The following is a 25,309-nucleotide window of genomic DNA, read 5'->3' on the forward strand; positions in this document are numbered from 1 at the left end:
ATATGTCTTTTTCAGAGACATTTTGACTTGTCATAGTAGAGAAAAACACAGGTGTTCCTAACATTAACAAAGGCTCTGGTCTATTTAAGTTTGCCAGTGAACAAGCATGTACAATACCACAAACCTTAAACTGAAGCAGCTAAATGGAATTCAGCAATGATTCATTTTCATTATTTCAAGTCAAAACGTCTCCGTGAAAAGGGCGTAGTTTTTCATTGTGTTGGAGGACGTCATTTCCACCAATCTACAATTATTGTACTAAAGTATTTCTATTGTGTGCTACATTCTGCTTTTCTTCATTACAGCTCAGAATTGAAAGTTGATGAGTTGATACTTGTCTACTACATTTAATTGACAGCTATAATTACGTAAAGATAAAGATTGTTTAATTATAGATTGAACTGCTGAGGTTTTTCTCAGCAGTTCAATAGTAGCAACCCTTTAAAACAATAACTAAATAAAATTGGTTTAGTTGGAAGAGTTTAATTACTCAACAATTACAGAGTAATCATGTTCAGGCAGTGATAGAAGATGTAATCAAATAACTTAAAAGTAAAAGTAGCGATACCACACATAGAAATACTCTATTACAAGAAAAGGTCCTGCATTCAAACGTTGACTTTAGTAGAAGTACAGGATTTTAAGCAACATTTGTTTAAAATAAAAGTATGATATTATATTAATGGGTCATAATGAATTAATGGATAAGTTGTGCTTACATGTTTGATCTAATTTTAACTTCTTCATATATTGTTAGTGAGTTTGGTTTCTAATAACGTATGACAAATCATGTAAAATCTAAATCTAAAAGTATCTAGAACAGCTGTAAAATGAATGTATTAAATCAAATGAAAGGTAGTGGAGTAGAAGAATCTGAAAATGGAAATACTCTAGTGAAGTACAAGTATTTCAAATTGTACTTAAGGACAGTACTTGAATACTTGTTACTTTAAATAAAAAACAACAACAACAATATTTGTGTAGCGAAAAAGTATATTGTTCACAACAATAAAACAACCCATTTTAATGCAACAATGAAGACAATTCAGAAGCTGTGCTTGAGCACCACCTTGTGGATTTGGTTTCTCGTGGAAAGACGTAACTGCAGCGTGGGGTCAAAGTTGAAATTTGACGCAAGCACGTACGCAAAGACATAACTAGTTGGAGGGAGCATTTTCTGAACGAGTTGGTATTAATTCGTTTAATTGATGAATTAATGCAATTATCTGATCCGAAATAACTTCAGTACGCGAAAAATTCTTTTTTAATAACCGGTAATTTTTTTAGCCCGGAATGACCACACAAGCTAGGTAGCTAGCTAGCTACCGTAGCGTTAGTTCCTGACAAGTTAGCATGTTAGCTAGCTGCTGACAGCGTTAACCCAGTCGGTGTTATGCTATGGATCCGTTTAGTATAGTTGCGGATGAAGTGGCTTTGGAGGGACTGGATGGAATAACTATTCCCTCTCTTTGGATTCGACTAGAAGATAGAAAGCCCAAGTTCCCCCTCAAGCTCGACGACTGCACCAAGGAGCTCATCTGGAAGTCACTTATCAGCAACACCGACCTGAAAATCTATCAACTCCCGAAGAGAGACAAGATATTGAGCTGTTTGACAGGTCAGTTTATCGTTCTACTTATCACTAGAGGCTCAACCCACTTTTTAATAAGATTGTTCCAATGATAAATAATTCCACACTTAACGCAGAATGTCCAATTTTATTCAATATAATCCACACTGTAAACATTTTTATTGGGACTATTTTCTTCCAGAGAAACACTCAATTAGCAGTTTCCCAGGTTCCACCCATCTTTAATTAATACAGTCTAATACAACAGTTCTGCACGACATCACACCTTAATAAAGGTTATAATGTCAATCAATGTCTTAGTCTGTTTCAGAGATATTTGATTCAACCTTATGGTCATGTTGGAGACTGCAGTTTGTACTGCTCTTGTAAAATATGGACAATTAAAATTAACACTGCCAGAAAGATATGCTATTTTTCCAAAAGTATGGGGACATAACTTATAGTGTGGGAACTGGGTAACATATGGATTTGTGGTGTATTAAGAAAGACTTTAAGTACTTTGTTGGATATTTAATGTTTCCTCTGCCTCTTTGTGTCATGTTTTATGGGTTTTCAGGTATAAAGACATTGACCCAGAAACAGGCATTGAAACAGCACAGGTGTTTTCTGACACACGGAAAGACATCTACCCAGTCCATATTGTAGAAAACAAGGATGGGATACAGGGCTCATGTGCACTCTTCAATGAAAGGACGGACATCACTGAGCATGTTCGCTCCAAGACCCCATTACTCACCTTGCAGGCGGCTTTGGAAAGGTTTGTTTGATTAGTATTATTTAATATAATAATATTATTCACTTTTTTTTCATTTCAAAACTAAGTCATACAATATCAAAGACCACAAAAAGATATTCGGTTAATTGAAATGTCTTTATTACATTTAGGAGTTTGGTGCAACTGTAGTTTGTCCTATGTTTCATATTATCCTCCTTCGCTCCAAACCGTTACTCCTCAGATATGGCCGAAAGCTTGTTGTCGTGGCGTCTCAGGCGCTGCGATTCAGGACCCTCATTGGAAATGAGAGCGATCCTGATTTGAAACTGAATGACGACTCTTACTGTGTGTTGGAACGAGTAGGCCGAGCTCGATGGCAAGGAGAGCTACAGAGAGATCTGCACGGATGCTCTTTTAAGTAAGAGACACGTACACAATTATTGAGCACAGTGTCCTCTCTGCTCGGTGTTACTCTGTGTTACACGCAGCGGTTTAGGTGTTCGCTGTCTAACAGTCAGTGTTGTCTTTCAACAGGATCGATGCTCGAAAGTTGCACTACATGAGGAAGGCTCTTGTCAGACATGGACTCCTCAGCATGCAGTCTTATGTCACACGACTAAAGTCAGGATCACAGGCAGGACAACAGCAACACTCCATTCTTCTGCTGCTGAAACGCTTCCATGTAAACAGGTCTGTTCATGGTCTGTGTCTCAACACTGTTCTGCTATTGTGCACATATAGAGAAGTCAGTGGGGGAATAGCTTGCTTTACATTCCATAGTCTCTAATTTGTGAAGTGAAGTCAAACCACAACACCTTTTAGCCACGCTAGATGTAGCTTTAAGGATGGCAATGTTGACCTGATGGTCTGCCAGTCACCCATTTTGATCCTGAAATATCTCAACAATTATTCAATGGATTGCAATGAAATGTTGTACAGACATTCATGATCCCCAGAGGATGAAGTCTAATGATGATCCTTTGTCTTTTCCTGTATGCACCCATGATGTGACTTTTGTGGCTTTGTGTGAAATATCTCAAAAACAATTGGATGTATTGCTGTGAAATTTGGTTCAGTTTAATTGTGTCCTGATGATGAATTGTAATAATTTGGGGGATCTCTCTATCTCTTCATCCAGCATTTGGTCAAAAAAGTATCACTACTTTGGTTCTAGACCAAATGGCTGCAAATCTAATCACATGCCCATCAGCTTCAGCTGTATTTTGTGTTTGGTACTAATTAGAAAATGCCAGTATGCTAATATGCTATACTGAGATGGTGAACATAGTAAACATTAACATGTTGTTATTGTGAGCAACGGTAGCATTTCAATTTTTCAGTTGAATGCTTCTTTTCTCAGCCATTGACATGCTACTTTAAGACATACTGTTTGCAATACTAAAAATGTTCATAAGGAACAAAGCCAATGCTTGTTTACAAATGTAGCATTACAATTGCAATGTTGCAATATTTCTGATCACCCCTCCAAGAAACTTCTCTTAGCCCCCTCTGCTCTTTCAGGAGGACTAAGTATGACATACTGATGGAGTACGTGTCCAACTTTCTCCAGCAGTCGCCTGGTCAGTTTTCCACTATGCTGACACTCAAAGATCTACTTGTGAGTATCTGTGTGTGTGTGTGTGTGTGTGTGTGTGTGTGTGTGTGTGTGTCTTCGCTTTGTGGTAACTGTGTACTTTCTTGCAGAATGTAGATGAGGGTACTTTTAAACGTGTATTTCAATACATGCGATCTGCCAAGTTGGTTGAATATTGCCAGTACCCTCTGGAGGACTTAGATCCCGGCGCCGGGCCCTGCACCAACAAAAAAGGTAATCTATTTGATGAGGTAGAAATAAAAATACAATACAATACAATCACTAATGACATTTATTGATTTTATTATGGATATTAGTCATTTTTATGGTAGGCAGTTTCTTATTTTACAGCTCAATTTAACATGTGCATTTTCCCATAATCATTTCACTTTGTTCTCCAGGGAATAAAGTGCTTGTGCGCTGTTTGAGACTGTTAAAGCCATACACAGGAAAAAGCGTCGCTGAGGATGACGACGATGAGGACGAGGACGAAGACGATGATGGTGCAGCGAGAAGACAAGCTCTCCCTTCAGAGGGCCAAATCATGGAGAGTGATGTCCTGACACAGGCCTATCACATTGGTAGGTGTTCATTACTGTCCATACAAGGCTTCATTTTGTTCTGAGTAGATAAGCAAATCAGTTTAGGGCTCTCTACTGCAGTCCGGAATTCCATTGTTTCTGTTCAGATCCTATGTTCAGAAGGACAACTTAGAAATATTATTGTCCAAGAAGTTGTTGTTTGCACTGTAATTATCTAAATTAAGATTGCAAATTAGATATGATACCAATACACCAAATGACTTAATTATTAATGCTTGCCTGTGTTCTTTTTGGCTGTAATGCAGTAATTTCCTGTGGCCCAAAGGGAATCCCCCAGAGGGGTATCGTGTCAAGGATGAACGTCGGTAAGCTGGAATCTCGTATGATCTGCCGCAGGCTGGAGAGGGAAGGACTGATAAAGGTAAGACCTCTACTGTTAATATTTTTCTCTTGACGACAACATACATTTGCTCCCTACCAAAATTAATTTTTTTGTATGTACTGTTTCTTCCTTGCAAACTGCTTAAAACTGCAAGGAAGTCTAAACCAGTAACGTCTGTTAGACTTATTTATTTTCAGTTGGAGAGATTGGAAAAAAGTATCCATAATCCACATAATTGTATGTTAGTTTGTAAATGCAATCACGTTGGCAGCATACTCTCAATTGTCGGATATGTTTGGGCTTCCCACCCACTTCCACCAGGGTCAAGCAGCACAAAGAAAACGCCTTCTCTGTACAATGCTGCGATAAACACTAGGCCTGTACTTCAAAGCAAGATAAACATGCCCTGGAATTATTTCCATCATCCGACTTGACCTTGACGCCGTTATCACTCGAGTATGGTTTGGGTCAGTAGGTGGTGCTTTAACACCGGTTGATCTCTAATCTCGAACATAACCTGCTCCTGAGCAGGTTAGGTGCTCAGCATAATTTACCACGGGGATTTAACCAGGTAAGAAGTGACCCACCGTTGTGATACAAAAACCCTGGGTTGAACCTGAAGTTACCTTGGTAACCCCAAATCTTGCTTCGTAGTACAAGCCTCTGATCTGATTGAATCAACGAAAGCTTGTGGATCTGTTTGTTTGAGTGGAAAATAGAGTTTTTTTTGTGGTGATCAATGGGCAATATATTACATTAAGATGTATCCAGTATGACACCCTAGCGGCCTCAATTTGAGTCAAGACAAAGTATTAGATATACAAAACTGAGCATTTTAAGTAATGTAGATTTAATTCAGGGCTATTTTATTACATTGTAAATGGTTTCCATTTTTCTGGTCACTCATTGTTTGTTTGTAATGTGTTTTACCCTTCAGGGCTTCATGGAGGACGAGGGTCGGCAGAGGACTACAAAATTTATCAGCCATAAGTGTGTATTGCTTTAAACTAGTGTAGCTTTCTAAATTCGTACTTTACCACCACATCATATCAAACACTGTTGTATTGCTTATTGTCATGACAGATGTTTTGGTGTGAGTGATAAACTCCAACAGTTTGCTAAGGAGCAGGAACGGAAGAAGCTTCTTTACTCTTCTGCACCACAGACATCAGATGCTGCACCACCCACCCCTACAACACCACCCATGTCTAAAGCAAAAGAAAACTCCAAAACTTCTGCAGCAAAGAAGGTTAAGAAAGCAGTTAGAGGAAGAAACAAAGATGCCGAGGAGGCTGAGCAGACGTGTAGCGATGGAGAAGAGGATACAGCAGCTGAAGGCTTGGTTGGAAAGGAAGGTGAAGCAGGAGGAAACGGAACATCGGCAGGGGAGAAAAGCAGTGTGGAAACTAATCGGACGCAACCTGACATCCCCATTGTACAACTCACACCAGCTGAAAGTGAGTACTCATTAAGCCTCTGCAAATTTCACACCAGAACTTTAAAACTTTGTAAGCTAAAATTCAACTTCATAACAAACTGTGACCTGTGATGATCAAAGTGTTGGTTTAATAATCTTTATGTTGTCCGACCTCTTCACTCAGGTGACACTCCTGCCTGCAGCAACTCCACCACCAGTGTGACACTGGACTCAGTGTCTCCCACTCCCACAGCAGGTAATTGGCCGTAACACACTACACTTCATCCAAACTACGGCGACAGTCAAACAGGAGATAATCATCTGTGGGTTAAGCAGTTGCTTCATCTCTCGCTTTGTCTCTTTCCTTTCTGTCTTTTTCCGTGAAATAAAGCTGCCTTCTGGTGCGGTCGGAAATGTTGGCTTTGAATACTCGATGTTGAAAAGCACCGAAGCTAAAAAAAACGGTATTCGTTACAGCCCTAATGGGTTTGTCAATTTGAGAGACCCCTCTCACAATTATACATAGTCAATATAAAGACATTAATGATTGCAGTTTCAACAAGTATGTTTAAGACATAAGCCCGAAAATATGTTATTCTTATTAACTCGGACAGAGCAGTCATTATTCATGAACGTTACTTCATAATGTTACTACAATCAAATCTAGAGAAAAAAAAGTATTTTTCTTGGTCACACATTGCTATCTGGGCGCTCCACACGTTGTTTTTTTACCTTAACAAAGAGCTTGTGATTAGCTACGAATGGCTTATTAACCATACTGTCATCCACTGTGCTTCAAATGAAATGAATAGGGCATTAAAGAATGTTTATTAAAGAATGTAACTAGGAGATCCATATGCCATCGACTGCAGCTCCTCTTTGATGATTTGAATGATTTTATGTTGAGAAGGTGTTGATGTTAACTGAAGTTTGGGCAGATATGATTTGGCCCTATTTTGAGCTCTGACTGTATCATCATTTAATATTTCTATCCATCTAATCATCATATCATGACAAACTATGATAAATATTGATATCCTGATTCAGAGTTCACATGGCTTGTTATGATTACAACAAGATGTTGTAATGTTATGTGTACAATTACCACAAACATCTGCCACAGTAGGCGATAAGAAATACTTGAGAATTAATATTTTTAAGATGTAATTCTTCTATCAAAGTGTTGCCAGACCTAATTTATAGTCAACAAAAAATGTTCAATGTTATATATTATGTGTGTTTTGCCATTGGTCTGTTAAATCATATTTAATTCAGACTGTCTCTTCTGTCAGAACAAGCTCGAGTTGAGGACGAAGAATCCAACTCAAGTACTGCCAGCACTTTGCTTCAGAGTGAGCTGTTGAATGCAGACGATAACCCGGTGGAGAACAACATTGTGCTTGTTAAAGATGTTTGCAAGCCGCGGGTCAGTCACATCCAGTTGCTTTCAGTGTTTTCGTTTCACTGTTTGGTTCCAGCTGTTTGAGATGAGTGTTAAAAGCAGTGGTGGAATGTAACAAAGTACATGTACTCAAGTAGTGGACTTGATTACTGTACTCTACTTGAGTACTTGAGTCTTTTCTTTTCCTGCCACTTTCTACTTCTACTCAGCTACATTTCAGAGAGAAATATTGTACTTTTAACTCCACAACATTAATCTGGCAGCTTTAGTTACGAGTTACTTTATAGATTAAGATTTTTGCTGACCAAACAGTTTATAAAAAATGATGTTTTATTATAAATTAAACTACAAGTCCAGCTGAAATGATAAGATGATTAAACACAGAATTGTTTAGATCGTTTCCAGTTTCTAAATTGTGAGGGTTTTTCTGCATTGAGTACTTTTAATACTTTAAGTAGATTTCCCTGATGATACTTACGTACTTTTACTTAATTAGCATTTGCAATGCAAGACTTTTACTTGTAACAGAGTATTTTTTACAATGTGGTAATAGTACTTTTACTTAAGTAAAGGATCTGAATACTTCTTTCTACCAAGTAACCGATGAGTTCACCCCCTTTAGGCCCCGCCTTGCAAAACAAAATACCAAAGGGCGTCTGAGAGATCTCATGAGACGTACCGCCTGCTGAGGAGGAAGAATCTGATCGTCGAGGCTGTCCGAAGCTTCAAAGTCATCGAGGGTCTTTTCCCGTCAGTTAGTCTTTAACGTGATCAGTTCATTTCAAAGCATTTTAATCTCGCCATAAGTGAGGGGAACCCACAAACATCAACTATGTTTTCTCCAGGCTACAGAAGATAATCAACGACGACGAGAAGCAGGACGGATCCAGCTCAAAGTGCTGCAAGAAGACTATTATACGTCTTGTCGACAGTCTGTCCAGAGAAGGCTTACTTAAGGTTTACAAGACCACCATCATACAGGATGGAATCACCAAGAATGTAAATGACATGCATCACACCTTTTATGGTTATATTTTATAAGCCTTGTAGGGATTTGATTCATTGTTTCCACTGCCTAAATAAAACTACTGAACGCACGGTGAAGGCCTCTTACGGTAGTGTGTATCCAGTGACATTTAAGTCACCCAGCTGATTTGAAAACGTTGAATTTTTTTTTTAAGCAGCTAAAAGTTTGACATTTTGAGAAATACGCTTGTTCGCTTTAATGCTGGGAACTTGAAGATAAGTTCGTCAAGTTGTTCTATTCATAGATCAAAATAATAAATGAACATAAATTGTGAAAGTGGCTTAGAATAATATGATGGAAGTGTGACGGCCATTTGTTACACAAATTTGTTTGCAAAACCATTCTCACTATGTGAGGTATTATCTAATAATAATTGAGTGGATTGTAAACAATATATTATCCCTTTTAATCAGTTTATCATACACAGTCATGATGAGAACTGCAAGAGAAAAGAGAAATGGCCTTTTGTTAATTGTTGACATTCCTCTTCCTGCAGATTGAGATGGTCGTTCATCCTTCGTTCAGCCCAAAGATGACATAGTGAGCCGAGTCATTGAACAGGTCCGCTTCAGAATCTCCAGCTCTTACGCAGCTGTGCGGTGAGTGCAAAAGAAATACTTTAAAATGAGTCAATTAGTCCATATGAGGAATATGCCGTGTGTCTTCCTTCTTGATCTTGAGTGTGCTTTGTCTGTCCTTTCTGTCCCTTTAGTCTGCAGCTCGCCGAAGAGAAAGCCAGAGAACAAGGATCAGGTTCTGACGAGACGAACGGCAGCCCTTCTAAAGCCCAAAAAGTAGAGAAGAAGAAGAAAGAAGAGTTCCAGCCCACAAGAGGTTCTGTTCCACTGCATATTAGAAGAGCAGCAACTTGGGAGGAGATACTTTGGTCATCATGAACATCTGGAGGGCTGTTTGTCAGGGCCACAAAATACCAAACTGTTGCCACAAGTCAGGGCCCAAAGAAAAAGAAGAGTTTGGGATAAAAAATGATTTCAGATCTTGCAGTTTTGCCCACGTTGCTGCTCTCTTTAAGTTTCTTTTTGACTATGTATGCACTGTATTGGTATTCACTAAATCAGATGTTATTCTCCTCTATATCTTTGGACCCTATTCATGTTTTTTGTTCTTTGTCTCCATTTTCATAGTTCGGGGATTGGGGAAGACCTTTGGCTTCCAGCCTAAGATGCATCGCTTGCGTCTTGTTCATAACTTCCTCTGGTACCTGATATATGGGCACCCACTCAGACACAACTTCACTGACTCCCACTCAACTGACCTAACACCAACAGACCCGAACAGATTTGATCCTGATGCCAAACAGCCTGACTGTCAAGAGAAACAGGATCTGAAAGACTCTGTGGACCCCCTAGCTGCAGATTGTAACTTGGATGTGGCATCATCCGGCGATGAAGAGGAGGAGCTGAAGGATGTATCAACACCTAGTTGCTCTCAGTCTGGCCTGAAAGGTGAGAGAGCATCATGTGTGGGAACTTTTCTTTTAATAAAACCCCTGTGCCTTTTTGACATTTATGTCCTGCGTACTGTTAGATATAGTGAATAAAGGGACGTATTTTGTTTTTGGGACATGGTTTCTCTTTCAGGGTAGGTTTTACAAACTGTTTCCTAACTAACCATCTTTACTTTTTTGCCTGTCTCTGCTCAGTGTATGCTGATGAAGAGTCATGGAAGAAATTCATGCCTCCTGTCCGTGTGCACAAGGAGTTTGGCAGCGGCTGGGCGAGGGTCGGCGACCTGCTCCTCTGCCTGCCTCTCTCTATCTTCATTCAGGTCATACAGATCAATTATAAGGTGAGGAAATACATTTTGTTTTGTTTGAAAAAAGATGTTCTGCAGTTCATCCCACTTACCTTACTTCTCACGGACAGCAGTCAGTGTCAGATGTACTGTTAAAATGTATACATAAATATAAGATAACACACTGCCTGTTTTTTATATATATATATTCAATCTAACTAAAGTTGAGGCCTCAAAAGTTTTAATCACTGAAATTGGTCTTCAACTAAAGAAATTATAACAAAACTAAAAGTCAGCATTCAGACCAATACATTTTTTGTGAGATTAAAATGTACTTTACCTGAAGATTTTATATTTAACTGATGGAGTTAATCACAGTAATTGACTTAAAGTCCCTGACTTACAGACTTTAATTGTTAAATGTTACATGCAGGTGATATACACTCAATTTCCAGTAATATTATGTACACCTTGCTTAAACTAATTCAGTCTAATACCACAATAAGGCAATTCATCCTCCCTTTTATAAAGGTTTTAATGTTGTTTTTTGTTAAAAACTGTTTTATAGAGAGTTGTTGATTCAACTTTATTATAATATGTGGTACTGTTGAACTGTATTGAGTTATACTAAGATATTATTCTAAAATGTAGCCTGTTCTCATTGATAAATTAATGGGGGTGGACACATTATAACATCTACAAATAGGTGGACCTAAAAAAATGAATGTTATTTCCGTTATTCTTAAATAGACATTCATGAGTTATTGTTGATGGCCTATTTTTTATAGCACAGCTTGCAACACATGAAGAAAGATACATTGGGTACATAAAAACACATTTGCTGACTTGTGTCCACAGGTAGATGGACTGGAGGATTACCTCAACGACCCTGTAAAACAACACCATCTTATTAGGGCGCTGCCAGCCAGAATGAGAAGACAGCTGCTTTTTAAACGGTGACTTTCTTTCTTCCTTTTTTTATCTTTCTAAAACACCGTATTCCTGTGAATCTGAATGGAGGGTTTATGTTTTGTTTTTTTACATAAGGAAATACATATTTGCATTTCATGAGAACCTGCAGAAGTTGGTCTACATGGGTCTGCTGCAGTTTGGTCCTGTGGAGAAGTTCAAGGAGAAAGACCAGGTATTCACAGTGACCACATCAAGTTTGTCAATGCAACAAAGACACCGCACAGAAAAAAAATAACTTTATTATCTGACTGCTGCTTTGATCCCTTCATAAATCACAGAATTTCTGCTTGAAAGAGCAGAAGACAAACTTTGCTGATATTTTTTCTGCAATGCAAAACATGATAAATGTGTATATACAAACATACAAGTTACAAGACAAATGAATCTTAAAACAAAAACAATATACATTGATAATCCTAAAAAGTGCTTATTTATACATCAGATGTTTGTGGTGGTTTAAAAAGATTTGATTTTTTAGTTTTTTCTATTAAAATCAACCAAAGTAAATTATTATTGTTTATTTTTTTGTGAGACTAAAAGAGTATGAGAAGTTGACTTTGCAAAAGAAACCAGATGTAGTAGTAGTAGTAGAAGTAAGGCAGCATTGTAATCACATCAGAAAACAGAAGCTCTTTATTTGGTCAAAAAATGTTGTCTTCATATCTGCACTACAGGTGTTTTTGTACCTGAGGCGCAATGCCACCATTGTTGACACCACCAGCGCTGAGCCTCACTACTGGCTGGTCACAGAGTCACAGGACAAACCATTTGAGAAGCGCCAGTATGCATTTAACACTGCTGAAGATGTAGAAAACTACTGGTTTGACCTGATGTGTGTCTGCCTCAATACACCACTGGGTACATGCGCACACACACATAAACAGAATCACTCACAGCACCGGCAATCATATGGAAATTTATATATTTCACTTTTTAAAAATGTACCTGTCTGTCTTTGTTTGCATTTCTTTAGGTGTAATCCGCAACAAGAGAAGTGCCACAGACGAAGAAAATGCTCCTTCCTTTGTGCATGAACGCAACGTGTTCGTAGGATTGGCATACCTGCTCAAGTAAGTGGAGTGTGATTCCTCTGTAAGGCAAAACAAGTTTATTTGTATGCCGCCTCATAATAACAAAGCAATTCAATGTATAAAATAAAAGAAATACAAGCCAATATCAAAAGATAATATCGAAAGACACTAAATAGAATTGAAAGGATTACAACAGAGTAATACAAAAGTAGTCAAATCTAGCAGTAGTATACAAATTACAGTGCAAGATGTAAAGGTCAGTTAATTCAATTAGCCTATGATGAAGGGTCTAAATAAATTTTATGACATTTGTGTCACCCTTACTCCAATATTGGTCTAAGTTGTAGCTTGTTATTAAATAAATAAGTCACTATGAGCTAATAAATCAGCTGTAAACAACATAAAGCCATTTAACTTACTCTACCTGTTCTATTTTTCTTGTGTTAAATGGTAATCAACTCAAGGCTTTTACCAAAGAAAAAAAGTATAAATACAGTTCATCACCAGTACTGTGTTATAGTAGCACTGATGACTCTGTACACACACCACACACACACACACACACACACACACACACACACACACACACACACACACACACACACACACACACACACACAGGGGCAGTCGTGAAGCGTGTGACGACTGGTCGATACCAGGAGACGGTAAAGGAGCAGGAGGTCTGGACTCTGAATTCTTTGCTCATCTTAAACGCAACTGGTTGTGGACCAATCACCTTCTTGCTGTCAGAACGGTAAGTAACAGTATGTATGTGCATGTAGACAGGGACAATATTAAATGTGGCCTAATGTTTGTTTACATGTATCTGTTTTTTTTTTTTTTTTTTTTAGATTCCAAGTGGTTTAGAGGCAAAGGAGAATAAAATCCGACTTAAGAGCCTGCTGAGTAAAAATGCTCTCAGGATTGCCCTTAAAGCTGGTGAGTTGCTCCTGCATAGAACATCATGAATTTCTTTATTTTTTAATTCATTGTGTTACCTCATACGGAAGTAGAAAGTGACTTAACAGACATTTATTTAAATAAATGTGTGTGCAACAGGAGGAAGCACTGCACCTCGTTATGTGACTGCCAAGCGACCACTGACTGCCAAGCAACTACTGCTAGAAACTGTTGAGGTATGAGTTCAGTCAATTTCATTTCTTTATTGCTTCATTATATATTTATATACACTACATTTTTAGAAGCAACAAGGTAAAACTAATGGAGTTGAATTCTAAATACTTGAAAACAATCCTGCAATAAAGGTTATATTGTTCAGTTTTTGTGGAAACTGTTGAGGTGTTGATTCAACTGTGATGGTTTTGGAAGATGTAGATTGTGTTGTTGTTAGATTGCAGTTATGCAGAGGTTTTTCTTTTATTTAGCAAACCCGCTTTGATATAAATTGATTGGACAAAATAATAAAAAGTTAGGCTACAGACAGTGTTTTATGTTCTCACATGTTTATAATCAGGTGGATATTGAGCCTGCTTCCAGAAACCAGCAGGTGGATCGGAGGAAAGAGACAAAAACGGAAAAGAAGCAAAAAGGAGGTTGTCAAGGCCCCACGCAAGAAGAAGAAAGGTACAGCGTGAGATTAAAAAAATCACGCATTTGACTGATGGACTAAAGACTGAAGACCGTTGAAAGATTGTTTGTTTTTTTTGCCGTAAAGAACCCAAGAAACGCCTGCCTGCCCACGACGAGGCCGACCACCGAGCTTTGAAGAGGATGACCAGACAGAGAGTCTACTGGTCTGTACAGGAAGACTCCCTGATGATGCTCTGCAGTGTGGCCTCACAACTGCTCAACAGCAAGGTACGCACACACAACTACACGGAGAAGTGTTGTCTTAATGTGTTGTCGTACCCAACCTTTGCATGGACCCGTGTCTACCAGTTATGGCCAAATAAACCAGATGGATTTTTATGATCTCAGGATTCCTCTTTAGATGTAATAAAAAAAAAAAAGGGGGGAAAAAAGATAAAATACCATGGATCAAAGTGATGTCTTATATACTATGTTTGATGCAACATTAATATTATTTTGCTTTTTAAACTTTTAATCATTTAGCGTAGTGGCCCAAAGATAAATGTGATTAGTCACAAGATGATTCAATAATTGGAAGGAAATTAAAACAGATTTCTGCGACACAAAATTAGGTTCATTTATATTGCAATTTTTTGTCGAAGTACTGGATAATGTCATCTCTTTGGGCTTCTCTCCTACTCCAAGTGTGCACAAAGGCATAACCCAAAGCAAGGGATCAGTAGAAGACATTGATTAGTTTTAATGGGTCACATGCCAAAAAGGTCAGAAACCACTGATCCAGTGGAAAAAAATGCAATGAGCATTTGTGTGTGCTTGTTTAGATCAAAACATCATTGTGTGTTTTTAATGTGCTGCAGTTGAAGAGGGCATTCATACCTTACTGTCTGGTAAGAGACCTTCTCCAAGCAGAGTTTGAGATATCAATGGATAAAACCTCTCTCGCTGTCGGGCGTCGCACACGATACATTCTCAAAAACCCTCAGACTCTTCTAAACTACAGGTAGGTAGACATAATAAAAGCACACATTTATGTTACACAAACTCGCACGTGTTGTTCAACTGTCAACTGTGTGTTGCAGGATCTGTCTGGCTGAGGTGTACCAGGACAAACCTCTGATGAGACGGCTGGAAGCAAAGAAACCTGCAGATCCAGACAATCCAGAGGTGTCTTTTTGTTTCGTAGATGTTATTGTTACTCTATGTTTTGGTTCTGAAAGTTTGAAGTTGACTTATTATTTCTTACATATATATTTGGTTGTGTTGTTTTTAGGATTGTGGGAAAGCGTTCTCTGAGTATGCCAGGCTCCTCAGACAGAAGTTCAGCGCTGTCTTTCTGAGCGCTCGTGATATGATCATGCCTGACACAAAACATCAGCTCTTCTCACGGTAAGAAGAAGAGGAGGAGGAGGTGGTTTGACGTGCTGACTTTTGACCAGCATTGATGGCTGGGTGCAGTTTGTGTGACGCTGTTTGTGTGCGTTACAGGTTTAAGGTCTCAACAATAGAAGATGGAAGGCGGGTGGCATGGAAAGACGATCTCAACTGGTTAGGATTCAGTTAGATTTTCTTCTACTGAATACATTTTATGTAATGTCATGGTCGCAGTTAATTGTTTTCTTGTGTGTGTACATTGCAGCACAGATGACATTCATAGCATAGTGTTACATAACTTGATCCAGAGCACTCTGGCCATGACCAACATTCAGATGAAGTCGTCCAGATCCTTTCAGGTACGGCCATCTTTAATTTGCTTCCCCTTGTTCATTCAATTTATTTGTGTAGCACCTTTCATGAGCAGTATTATACTTCATGTTAAACATAAATATATACGGATTTGATAACAGCAAAGACAACGTTGGCAGTATTGACGGCAAAATAGGCTACAGAATATTTCATTCTGTATTGAACGGTGCAATATTTGAAAATCGATAATTTTTAAATTACATTTATAACTGCATTTATGTCAAAACCTAGAGATTTTGAAACATCAATATGTCATTTATTGACAATAAATGTATTTGTGTCAAAATGACAAACATCTTTTTGAATTCTATTTTGACTGGAAACGCTTCTAACACGCTTGTGTGTTGCGTGAAAACATAGGCGTGGGTCCTATTTCTAGCATGCATGCGTTTTTGCCTGAGACGTGCGAGCAGGCAGTGCGGGCAAAAATAAAAAATTGACACACCACCCAGCTGACGCGCTTACAACACAGCCAGTGTGCAGGAGCCCTTACGATAAAAAACTAAATAGGGCAGCAGATATATATATAAAAAAAAAAAAAACAGGCTTAGAAACACCATGAAAATGGAAATCAGTTAGAAATTACATAAAGTCTGAACAGGAGGTTATTTTAAACTTTCCAGTGTCCATTAGATCTGATTATCTATCCGTCTTCTCTCTTAGACCTTCCACATGTACAGTAAGTACAACCAGGAGCTGCTGTGCCAAGTGTTTGTACAATGCAGGAAGAGGGGTCTGGTCAACCGCCGTCGGGTCAATCAGCCGTTTGGGCCGAAGAAGAACCGAGCGCTGCCCATCCTGCCCATGTCCTACCAGCTGTCCCAGTCCTACTACAGGTACACAGATTGCTCTGAATACTCAAATCACTTATAATTTATTCATCTAAGATGTCAATTGACAGACATTATCTAATTTACTAAACTGGCCAACATGTATCATTGTAGCATCTGCAAAAGACTGCCTTACTTATTGTGTTTTTTTATTTTGTATTTGTTTTGATATATTTGTAAGAGACCATGTGCAGTATTACATTTTATATTGATGTTAATGCTACTTTTTATTTGCAACTTTTGCTGTTTCTTCACAATAAGAGCTCCCACTTCTTCTCATACAGAATAACATGTACAATCTTCTACAACAACTAAACTTAGTGCAACCTGCAAATTAATACCACCTAATTCAAGTTTTTTTTTTGCTCAAGTACAACATACAGACGCATTTGAATACTTGTGCGGATCACTCACGGTAAAAAAACAAACACTCATTATTAAAGAAAAAGACACAGCAGATACAGAAGTCCACTTACTAATTTATAACAAAATGTACAGTAAATACAGAAATGCAAAGTACAAACTTGTGCCCATGATTATTGCACAGAATTGAGGTAGGTGTGCGTGTGTACGCATGTGTGTGCACATGTGGTCTCAATGTGTCTAAGTCTGAGGTGGGACAGGGTACTTCCAACCAGATAGAATCTCCTTGGCTAGCAGTCTGATGACTGCTGGGTACAAACTGTTTTGAAAGTGCTTTCGATTTGCTCTTATGCTCTCTGGTCTATGGTGTCTCCGCACCCAACCAGAGCTTCTCCACCTAAGCAATAGTGGCTGTGGATACCACAGTAATGCCCCTTGTAAGGACACTTTCTACCAGCCCCCTCTAGGCTGATGGCTGATGGCTCAGGCGGTCTTTTTTCAGGGACCTGATAAAGTACAGCCTCTGCTGAGCCTTTGTCACAGTAGCCAGGGTGTTCTCTGACCAGCTGAGAGTGTTGGTGATGTGCAGGCCCAGGAACTGAAAGTTGTGAACGCGCCCCACCACAGCACCTTTAATTTCCAGGGGTTCGGGGGGGGGGGGGCAGTTTTCCTCCCCATAGGCCAGTATTTTGTCCACCTGCTTTCTTTACTGCGTCTCATCATTTCCCCTGATGAGTCCCAGGATAGATGTGTCTGGAAATTTGTAAATCCGGCAGAGTTTCTTGGAAGATAAACAGTCATGGGTGTATAGTGTGAACAATCTTGGGCTGAGGCAGCAGCCTTGAGGGGTCCCAGTGCTCAAACCATCTGCAATCTTTTGGTTAAAAAGTCAAGTATCCAACAACAGGTGGGAGAGGGCAGTCCAAGACCTGCCAATTTAGCCACTAGATTGGTGGACTGAACAGTATTAAAAGCTAAACTGTAGTCCAGAAAAAGCATTCAGACATACCTGAATGCTTGCGGTTGTCAAGATGCTTCAAGGCTGAGTGCAGGGCTAGAGCCACAATATCGTCCACTGATCTGTTTTGCCTATAAGCGAATATAGGGGTCAGTGGTTACGGGAATGATGAGTGTTAATTGTAATCATGGCAGCCATTAGTAGGATGTAAAAGAGCAATTTATTTATGCCTTTTGTGACTGCAAGAGCTTATCTAGGACCTTTTTAGAAACTCTACTTACAGTTATTCTCCAGCTTTGGTTTCTGAGCCCTGTTCTGTAGTTCCTGCCTTTTATAAGTCACTGCTTCATAGGGAGTCATTTCCAATCAAAAGCCTCGAAACTGCAACATCTTCTATACAATGTTCATTCAGACTGGAAAGAAGCAGTGGCTGATTCTACCAATATTAGGACCACGGAATTTATATGAATTTTATTGATTTTTTTAGAGTGGTAGTTTATGTAGCCAACTCAAAACTAATATTGATTCAAACCTTACAGCCTGCTTCTTGTGTTCTGCCTGAGTTGAAACCTGGGAATATTTGGTCAAAACATTTCCTTTTTTGTTAGCAGTAATATTTAAATCTGTGTACTGTTTGATTACAAAGCTTTTTGACCACGCCTCTCACACTTTGTTCCGACAGGTGTTTTTCGTGGCGTTTTCCACACTCACTGTGCACTGATTCCTTCCGCTTCTTGAGGAGTCTTATTAACAACGGGACAGCAGACGACATACCTTTCATTGCTTTCTACCATGAAACCAAGAACAGGCCAGAGAATGGCGAAGAAGTAGCGAAAAAAACAGGGTCAGAGAGGGAAAGAAAACAAAGCAAAAGGAAAGAAGATGGAGGAAAAAGACTGGCAACAAGCGAACCAGAGGCACAACCAGAGAAGGCTGGCAGTGACTCCACAAAGGAAGGAGAGAGAGACCAAAGTAAAATTGAAGGAGAAGAGATGTTGTTGGAGGTGAACAACGAGAAACCCGAGGCAACACACAAACTAGATGAACAGAAAGACCCGGAAGATTGCGTCACAGCTGGTTCTGGTGAAGATCCATCTAGCAGAGATCAGACAGATGATCATCCGCCCAAAGATGAGCTGCCAAGAGTGGCTGCTGCCATGAACGAGGCATCAGAGGAGCCTCCAGATGTGTTGGACATGCTGCGCTACTCTATGGACTCTCCCGGTGGGGCCTGTGTGGCCGCCCTCAGCCTGATGTCTCTGGGACTGTTGAGTGTGTACCTGTCCATTCCTAAACAGATGGTGGTGGTGGACAGCAACATGGTGGACAATGAAGTAGTCAAGAGGTGAGGTATAGACTGTGTACTGCATGTCAATGTATTTATAACCTAGAGGAGATTGTGCACAGTAACTGGAACAGAGATGTTGCTAAGAGCACCCGCGGCACATGTAAGTAAACTTCAAGTGGCTGTTTTACAGTCATCAGAGAACAACATAATGAAAACGCCTTTTATCACAAAAGGGCCTTGTGGCTTTGTGCCGGTAAAATAGAAGAAAAGCATGGCCTTGTGTGTTCCTATGCTGTAGATGCGCAGAAATGCAAATGGCCGATGCACCCGATGTATCACTGTCGAGGAAAAAGCAGGTGGCACTATTTTATAAGACGCACACACAAAGGTAGACATAGCCAGTATTCAGATCTTTTACTTAAGTAAAAGTAGCAATGTCGCACTTAAAATACTTAATTACAAGTAAAAGTTCAAATGTATGGTCCGCGTCATTGTAGTGCTTCCTTATATACTATTTTTTCTTATTATTATTATTAATACTTTAAAATTACTATTATGTTGTAGCCTGAGCTCATTAACTACTATGCTTTATGTGCGTTACTATTTCATAGTTTAAGTCATACCAATATATCATTTTAGAAACAATACTTTTAAGGTAAAAAGTAACAAACTTACATGTAGTTTAGTAAAAAGTACAATGTCCCATTAAGATGTAGTGGAGTAGAAGGAGCTTAAAATGGAAATACAGTGGAAGTACCGTACATCCGCATTGTAGTACTTGAGTGAATGTACTTACTGCCACTGACTAACTGTGCAAACAGTGAGGGGGAGACAGTGAGACAATAAAAGTACTTCAGTGACAGCATCTTATTTAGCGAGACTATGCAAGGAAGATAAACTGCTGCGGTCATTTACATCACAAGTCTTAATAAATGTTGCTAGATTGTAAAATTGTGTTGAGGCGTAATGTTGCACCCTTGACGGTAATTTGTGGCAGTCTTAGTAAATTTAACCTGAAGTGTTCACTGTGATTGTTCGCTGCTTTTGATTAACTAACTAATGGAACAATTTCAAGTTTGTGTTCAAATATAATGTTGAGGTAAACCGCGGCTTTACAGTATGGCTGCCGCTCTGGAAGAGGAAGATGATGATGATGACGACGGTGATGACTGTGAGGGGAAAAAAAGACTGGAGGTGAAGTCACATCAAGCGTCTCACACCAACTACCTGATTATGCGCGGATACTGCTTTCCTGGCATAGGTAGAGTTACATTTTTTCCCCTTACTTTTCTTAGATAAATGTTTTTTCTGCTTATGTAATGTGGGAATATGTCTCGCTTGTCTTTGGAGGAGCTTTTAAATTTGCCCTGCCACGTATTTGTGGTAATGTCTGTGTGGAAAAAAATGCCTTGGTTACCTTGTTTCAAGCCATTGTATTGTGGAAGAAAGCCCACAAGAAGACTCAGCTCAATTTTTGCCAGTTCTCATTATTATTCAACAAGCTAAGCTGCTTGACTCTGATTGGCTAACAGCTAGCCAATGAGAGCCTAGCTATCAGTATCCTTTACTCAGCGCAACTAGTCAGACTGACCAGCTTTTGTAATTGGCCTGATTTCTCCACCCTTTTCTTTTCAATGGCTAGAGCTGACAGGCGGCAGCAGTTAATTTTCACATTCACGACATAACACAAACACATATGGACCTAACATATTTTAAAAAATGCAAGTAAAAACGGTTTTGTATGTCAGGGCACCTTTAACCTCATTTGAATCTAAAATATTAGTGGTGTGCAAAAAAAAAAAAATCTATTCGTATTTGAATCGCGACGCAAGCTCTACCGATTAAAAATTGATTTATATTTTTTTTAAATATTTTTTTTGATGTCTACTGCAATCACATGATACTTTATTTATCCCCAAGGGGAAATTCAAGGTCCCAGTAGCTTTACAGACACCATCACACACAACATACACATACATCCTAACAGGATGTTAAAATAACAAATTAACAAATCCACATGAATATTATAGATATGAATATACATACATACATACAACATACATACATGGGTAAAGTAACTACATTTACATACTGTGAATCCTTTTTGAATCCATATCCAATCAAGCCTATAAAAAATCATCTTGCACTGATTACATTTAGGCTAATCATTATCTGTATTTAATCTAATGTGAAGCAATATTTAAAGCTTACAAAAACTATTTGGTAACAATGACTAGTTTTTTATTTTCTCTCAAGTTGCTAAGGAAATGATAAAACATATTGAATTGTATACAAACAAGATAATTTAAAGTGTCTCAATACATTTTACATTTATATCAAAAGAAAATAGCAAATGTTAATCATATTATATATCAAAGCTAATTAATACAAGCAAGCTTTACAGCTTATTTACAGGAACAAAAACCTAAAATTTTTGTAACTTAAATTTGACTTGAATACCGAAAAAAAGAAGACTTTGTTTTACTTTAAAAAGTGCTCTTTTGTGTATTTAAATTCAAAACTCAAATTCAATTCATTGATTAGTCAACTGTCCTTTATCAAGCAAAAATGTTACACAATCTCTGTTTTTAGCTCCTTTTTCTGTTTTATATAATTGTGAATTTAATATCTTAGTGTTTAGGATTGTTGTTCAGACACAATTAATTGATCATTTAATTCAGATTTGTAAAATTGTTATTTTGTTTTTGTTTCTAGTAAAAATACGTAACCTCAACACCACTGATAACATCGTGGTGGAGTCGTGTATTATGAGGTTGCAACTGCGCAACACACCTGCCCACAACTTGTTTAGTAAGGAGAGTAAGTACCAACGCACGTAAGCATTTACAAACACTGTTTCATCTGCAGGAAATAATTTATTAATTTGCTTCTTTTCTTCAGTTTCAGACTCTCCACCACTGGACTTGACTAAATGTGGTCCATCCCTGCTGCCCTCCATCCTTACCTACTCCACCCGTTTCTCCTCCTCTTCTCCCAACAGTGTGAAAGAGTGCGAAAGGCGTTTGATTGAGCAGAGAGGATACACTCCTCAGGACATTGAAGCATGCGCTCAGCTCCGGAAGAGTTTAAATGCAGCTGGTGAGAGAGGTTTGGAAATACATAACCTCTATAAGACTCACTTACACCTGGAGGAACCACAGTCCGGACGCACCAGGAGCCTGCAGCAGTACATGACGGTAAGCACATTTATGTGTTAAGACCGGAATCTGACTGTTTGACATGTAATACCCTATAAAAAATATATATATATTATACCATAAAAATATATGAATTCAGTAAAAACTGCATGTAAAATGTGCAGTATCTACAAAATAAAGCTGAAAGCCAATCCACGATTACTGCACTATGCACTTTTTCTCGAAAACTCACTGGTAATTAGAAAGAAATATCAAATTTGACAAACCAACATCTTGTCTGTCCCCACCAAGCCCCCAGGAACGGTTCAGTCTTTGGCTATGGAGGTAGCGCTAGCTTGCTACTCTTGGTGCCAAGCTGGTTAGCTGCACATGCTAATGTTAACAGCTTATGAGTAGATACACTGTCAAATCTATTCCTTACACCTTTGATCACAGTTTTGGTTTTGGAAAAGCAAATTCCAACTACAGAACCATCAGTTTCCTATTTTCTGCTCTTTCTGTGGTTGTGCCAGATTTTAAAATGTTCCCTCTTTGCCCCAGGAGTTACAAGAAGAAGGCCAGGTGTTAAAAGTCGGGGGTTTGGGCATACGTTGGGTGCTGATGCAGCACGCTGATCCATGGCTGCTGACCGTAAACTCCAAGCAGTGGTCCCAGTCACGCTTCACATCTGACCAACTCCCCTTTTTGGAGAAACCACACAACATCCCCTTCATGCGCAAAGGCAGGCGAGGCCGCCAGGACTTGGAGGAGCCGCCGGCAAAAAAAATGGCTGTGGACGGGCAAAAGGGCGAGGACAGAAGGGACTCAGAGGGGTTGTCGAGTGATGTAACAAAAGAGAAATCCAATGAGGAAGAACACTTGGAAAAGCAGAAAGAGCGGGTAGATGATGGGAGTGGAGACACATTGTTGAACATGGGGGAGGGGGGAGGAAAGCAGATGCAGCCTGAGGAGGAGGGAGGAAAGCAGATGCAGCCTGAGGAGGAAGGAGGAAAGCAGATGCAGCCGGAGGAGGAGGGAGGAAAGCAGGTACAGCCCGAGGAGGAGGGAGGAAAGCAGGTACAGCCCGAGGAGGAGGGAGGAAAGCAGGTACAGCCCGAGGAGGAGGAGGAAAGCAGGTACAGCCCGAGGAGGAGGGAGGAAAGCAGGTACAGCCCGAGGAGGAGGGAGGAAAGCAGGTACAGCCCGAGGAGGAGGGAGGAAAGCAGATGCAGCCTGAGGAGGAGGAGGCAGGGAAGCAGATGCTGCCTAAAGAGGACAGAGAACAGGAGGCAGGCAAGGAGAAGGTGGAAACTGAGATAAGACAGGAAAAGAGAGATCGTAGGGTCCGAGCGAACAGAAGAGCTGGTGAAAGGAGGGAGAAGCGTGCTGTCCAACAACGCCAGCTAGTGTTGATAATAGGTAAGTGCAGACTTAGAGGGATTCATTGACTAATTGTCTAGTATCTATTGCAGTTCATTTTGCATTTGTGTTTCATGTGCGTCATCTCTTCCTTCTCTCCGTTTCCAACCTTTTTTCCACAGTGAGAATGTGAGTTTCCTCAGCCGGCCGTGGCGCATGGTTGACGGCAATCTGAACCGACAGGTGTGTAAAGGCATGCTGGAGGCCATTTTGTACAACATCATGTTCCGACCCGGACTCACGCAACAGTCACTGGTGGAGCACTACAAAGATGTCTTGCAGCCGATGGTGGTGCTGGACCTGGTGCAGGTAAATGCAAATACTCTCACCTATACTAGCTTACATGGCTGTCAGCAGATAAACTCGTCTCCAGTAAAAGAGAACACATTTGGGCAACTTCATGGCTCAAGTAATTATTAGTAATTGGGTTTATTGGCTGGTAGGTTTACACATACAAGGAGTTTGCCTTGATTTTTGTAGTGCATAACAATACAAATATTTTAAAAAAATATGTAAAAGAGTAAGATAAATCTGAATATACTAAAATGAAATAGCTGTACAGTTTTGTGCAGAATTGTGCACATTATTATTATCAAAACATTGAATAGTAAAAGCAAATATTAGGGTGGCACACTATGAGGAAAGTATGCGATATACGATAACGTTGTAGAGTATTGCAATAACGATATTACTTGCAATAAATTAACAGATATTAAAGTGTACTCAGGTGTGCCTTTCTGTTGCTTTTAGTATTCTTCTGAAACACAACAAATTGCTTTTTGAATTTAAAACAAATAAAAAGGAAATCATTTCCAACATTCTTTTATTGAACAAATTTAACATTAAATTGAACATAGAAGGCACCAATTAAAAAAGAATGAGTTACATTTTAATTTACAATATTCTATTGATATTTTCTTTCAGCAAATACAAAAAAAATCGCCTCTATCGCGACATGTTGCAGCTATATGAATATTGCGCTAGTTGATTTTGCAATGTTGCGATGAAGATAAGAAAACTATATACTGTGCAACCCTAGTAAATATGATCTTTTTTAATGTCATGTATATTTAAGCCCCCTTCCCCTCCATGGGGCATCATCAAATTTGGCTGGTGCCGAAAAAGTTTGGGTTTTAAAGCTCCTAAACCCTCGCTGTTCTCCCGCTCTGCGCCCCGGAGAAGCAGTGAGACAAAAGTGAAGATTGAGGAACCAGACACGGTGTTTTATGAACCCCCCACCAGCTCTCTGCCTGGGGTCTCAGTTTACCCAACAAGGCACGGGAAATTTCCTACCATAAAAGCAATCCTGACCCTTAAACCGGGCCCGCCCTTATCCCGGAAAAAAAAAGGGTTTTTGAAGTTCCTCCCAAAAATTTTGGAAAACAAAAAACCCTTTGTGTTTCCCCGAAAAATTTAATTATAGAAATTTCTTTTCCAGGTTCTCTGACAGATTTCATTTCTGGTTTTACAGAACAGGGATTTCTTTGTACATTTTTTTTAGGTTTCCCTTTTTCCTATTTCCTTTGCTTAAAATTTAAAATTAAGTTTTGTTTTCTTTTTTTTTATGCTATTAAACAAAACTTTTTAAAAAA

General features: G+C 39.2%; 1 protein-coding gene across 1 annotated transcript; it reads left to right on the forward strand.

Moving 5' to 3' along the window:
- The first annotated feature begins 1,140 nt into the window (after positions 1-1,140).
- On the forward strand, positions 1,141-25,278 carry gtf3c1 (general transcription factor IIIC subunit 1). The gene is given in 44 exon segments (XM_032529011.1): positions 1,141-1,585; positions 1,588-1,618; positions 2,148-2,348; positions 2,548-2,724; positions 2,841-2,996; positions 3,828-3,924; positions 4,011-4,134; positions 4,302-4,481; positions 4,748-4,863; positions 5,762-5,814; positions 5,908-6,281; positions 6,426-6,497; positions 7,534-7,667; positions 8,266-8,393; positions 8,489-8,642; positions 9,167-9,188; positions 9,191-9,269; positions 9,383-9,504; positions 9,816-10,136; positions 10,334-10,479; positions 11,284-11,381; positions 11,473-11,569; positions 12,072-12,255; positions 12,371-12,467; positions 13,050-13,182; positions 13,280-13,367; positions 13,488-13,564; positions 13,903-13,938; positions 13,940-14,012; positions 14,104-14,246; positions 14,837-14,979; positions 15,059-15,143; positions 15,250-15,365; positions 15,465-15,524; positions 15,616-15,709; positions 16,386-16,558; positions 18,556-19,218; positions 20,280-20,422; positions 21,877-21,981; positions 22,069-22,358; positions 22,860-23,281; positions 23,578-23,681; positions 23,791-24,029; positions 24,814-25,278. Coding segments are annotated over 44 exon segments (6,858 nt in total). The 5' UTR covers positions 1,141-1,398; the 3' UTR covers positions 25,135-25,278.
- The last annotated feature ends 31 nt before the right edge of the window (positions 25,279-25,309 follow it).

Source organism: Etheostoma spectabile, chromosome 2 (genome assembly GCF_008692095.1).
Source record: "Etheostoma spectabile isolate EspeVRDwgs_2016 chromosome 2, UIUC_Espe_1.0, whole genome shotgun sequence".
Lineage (NCBI taxonomy): Eukaryota > Metazoa > Chordata > Actinopteri > Perciformes > Percidae > Etheostoma > Etheostoma spectabile.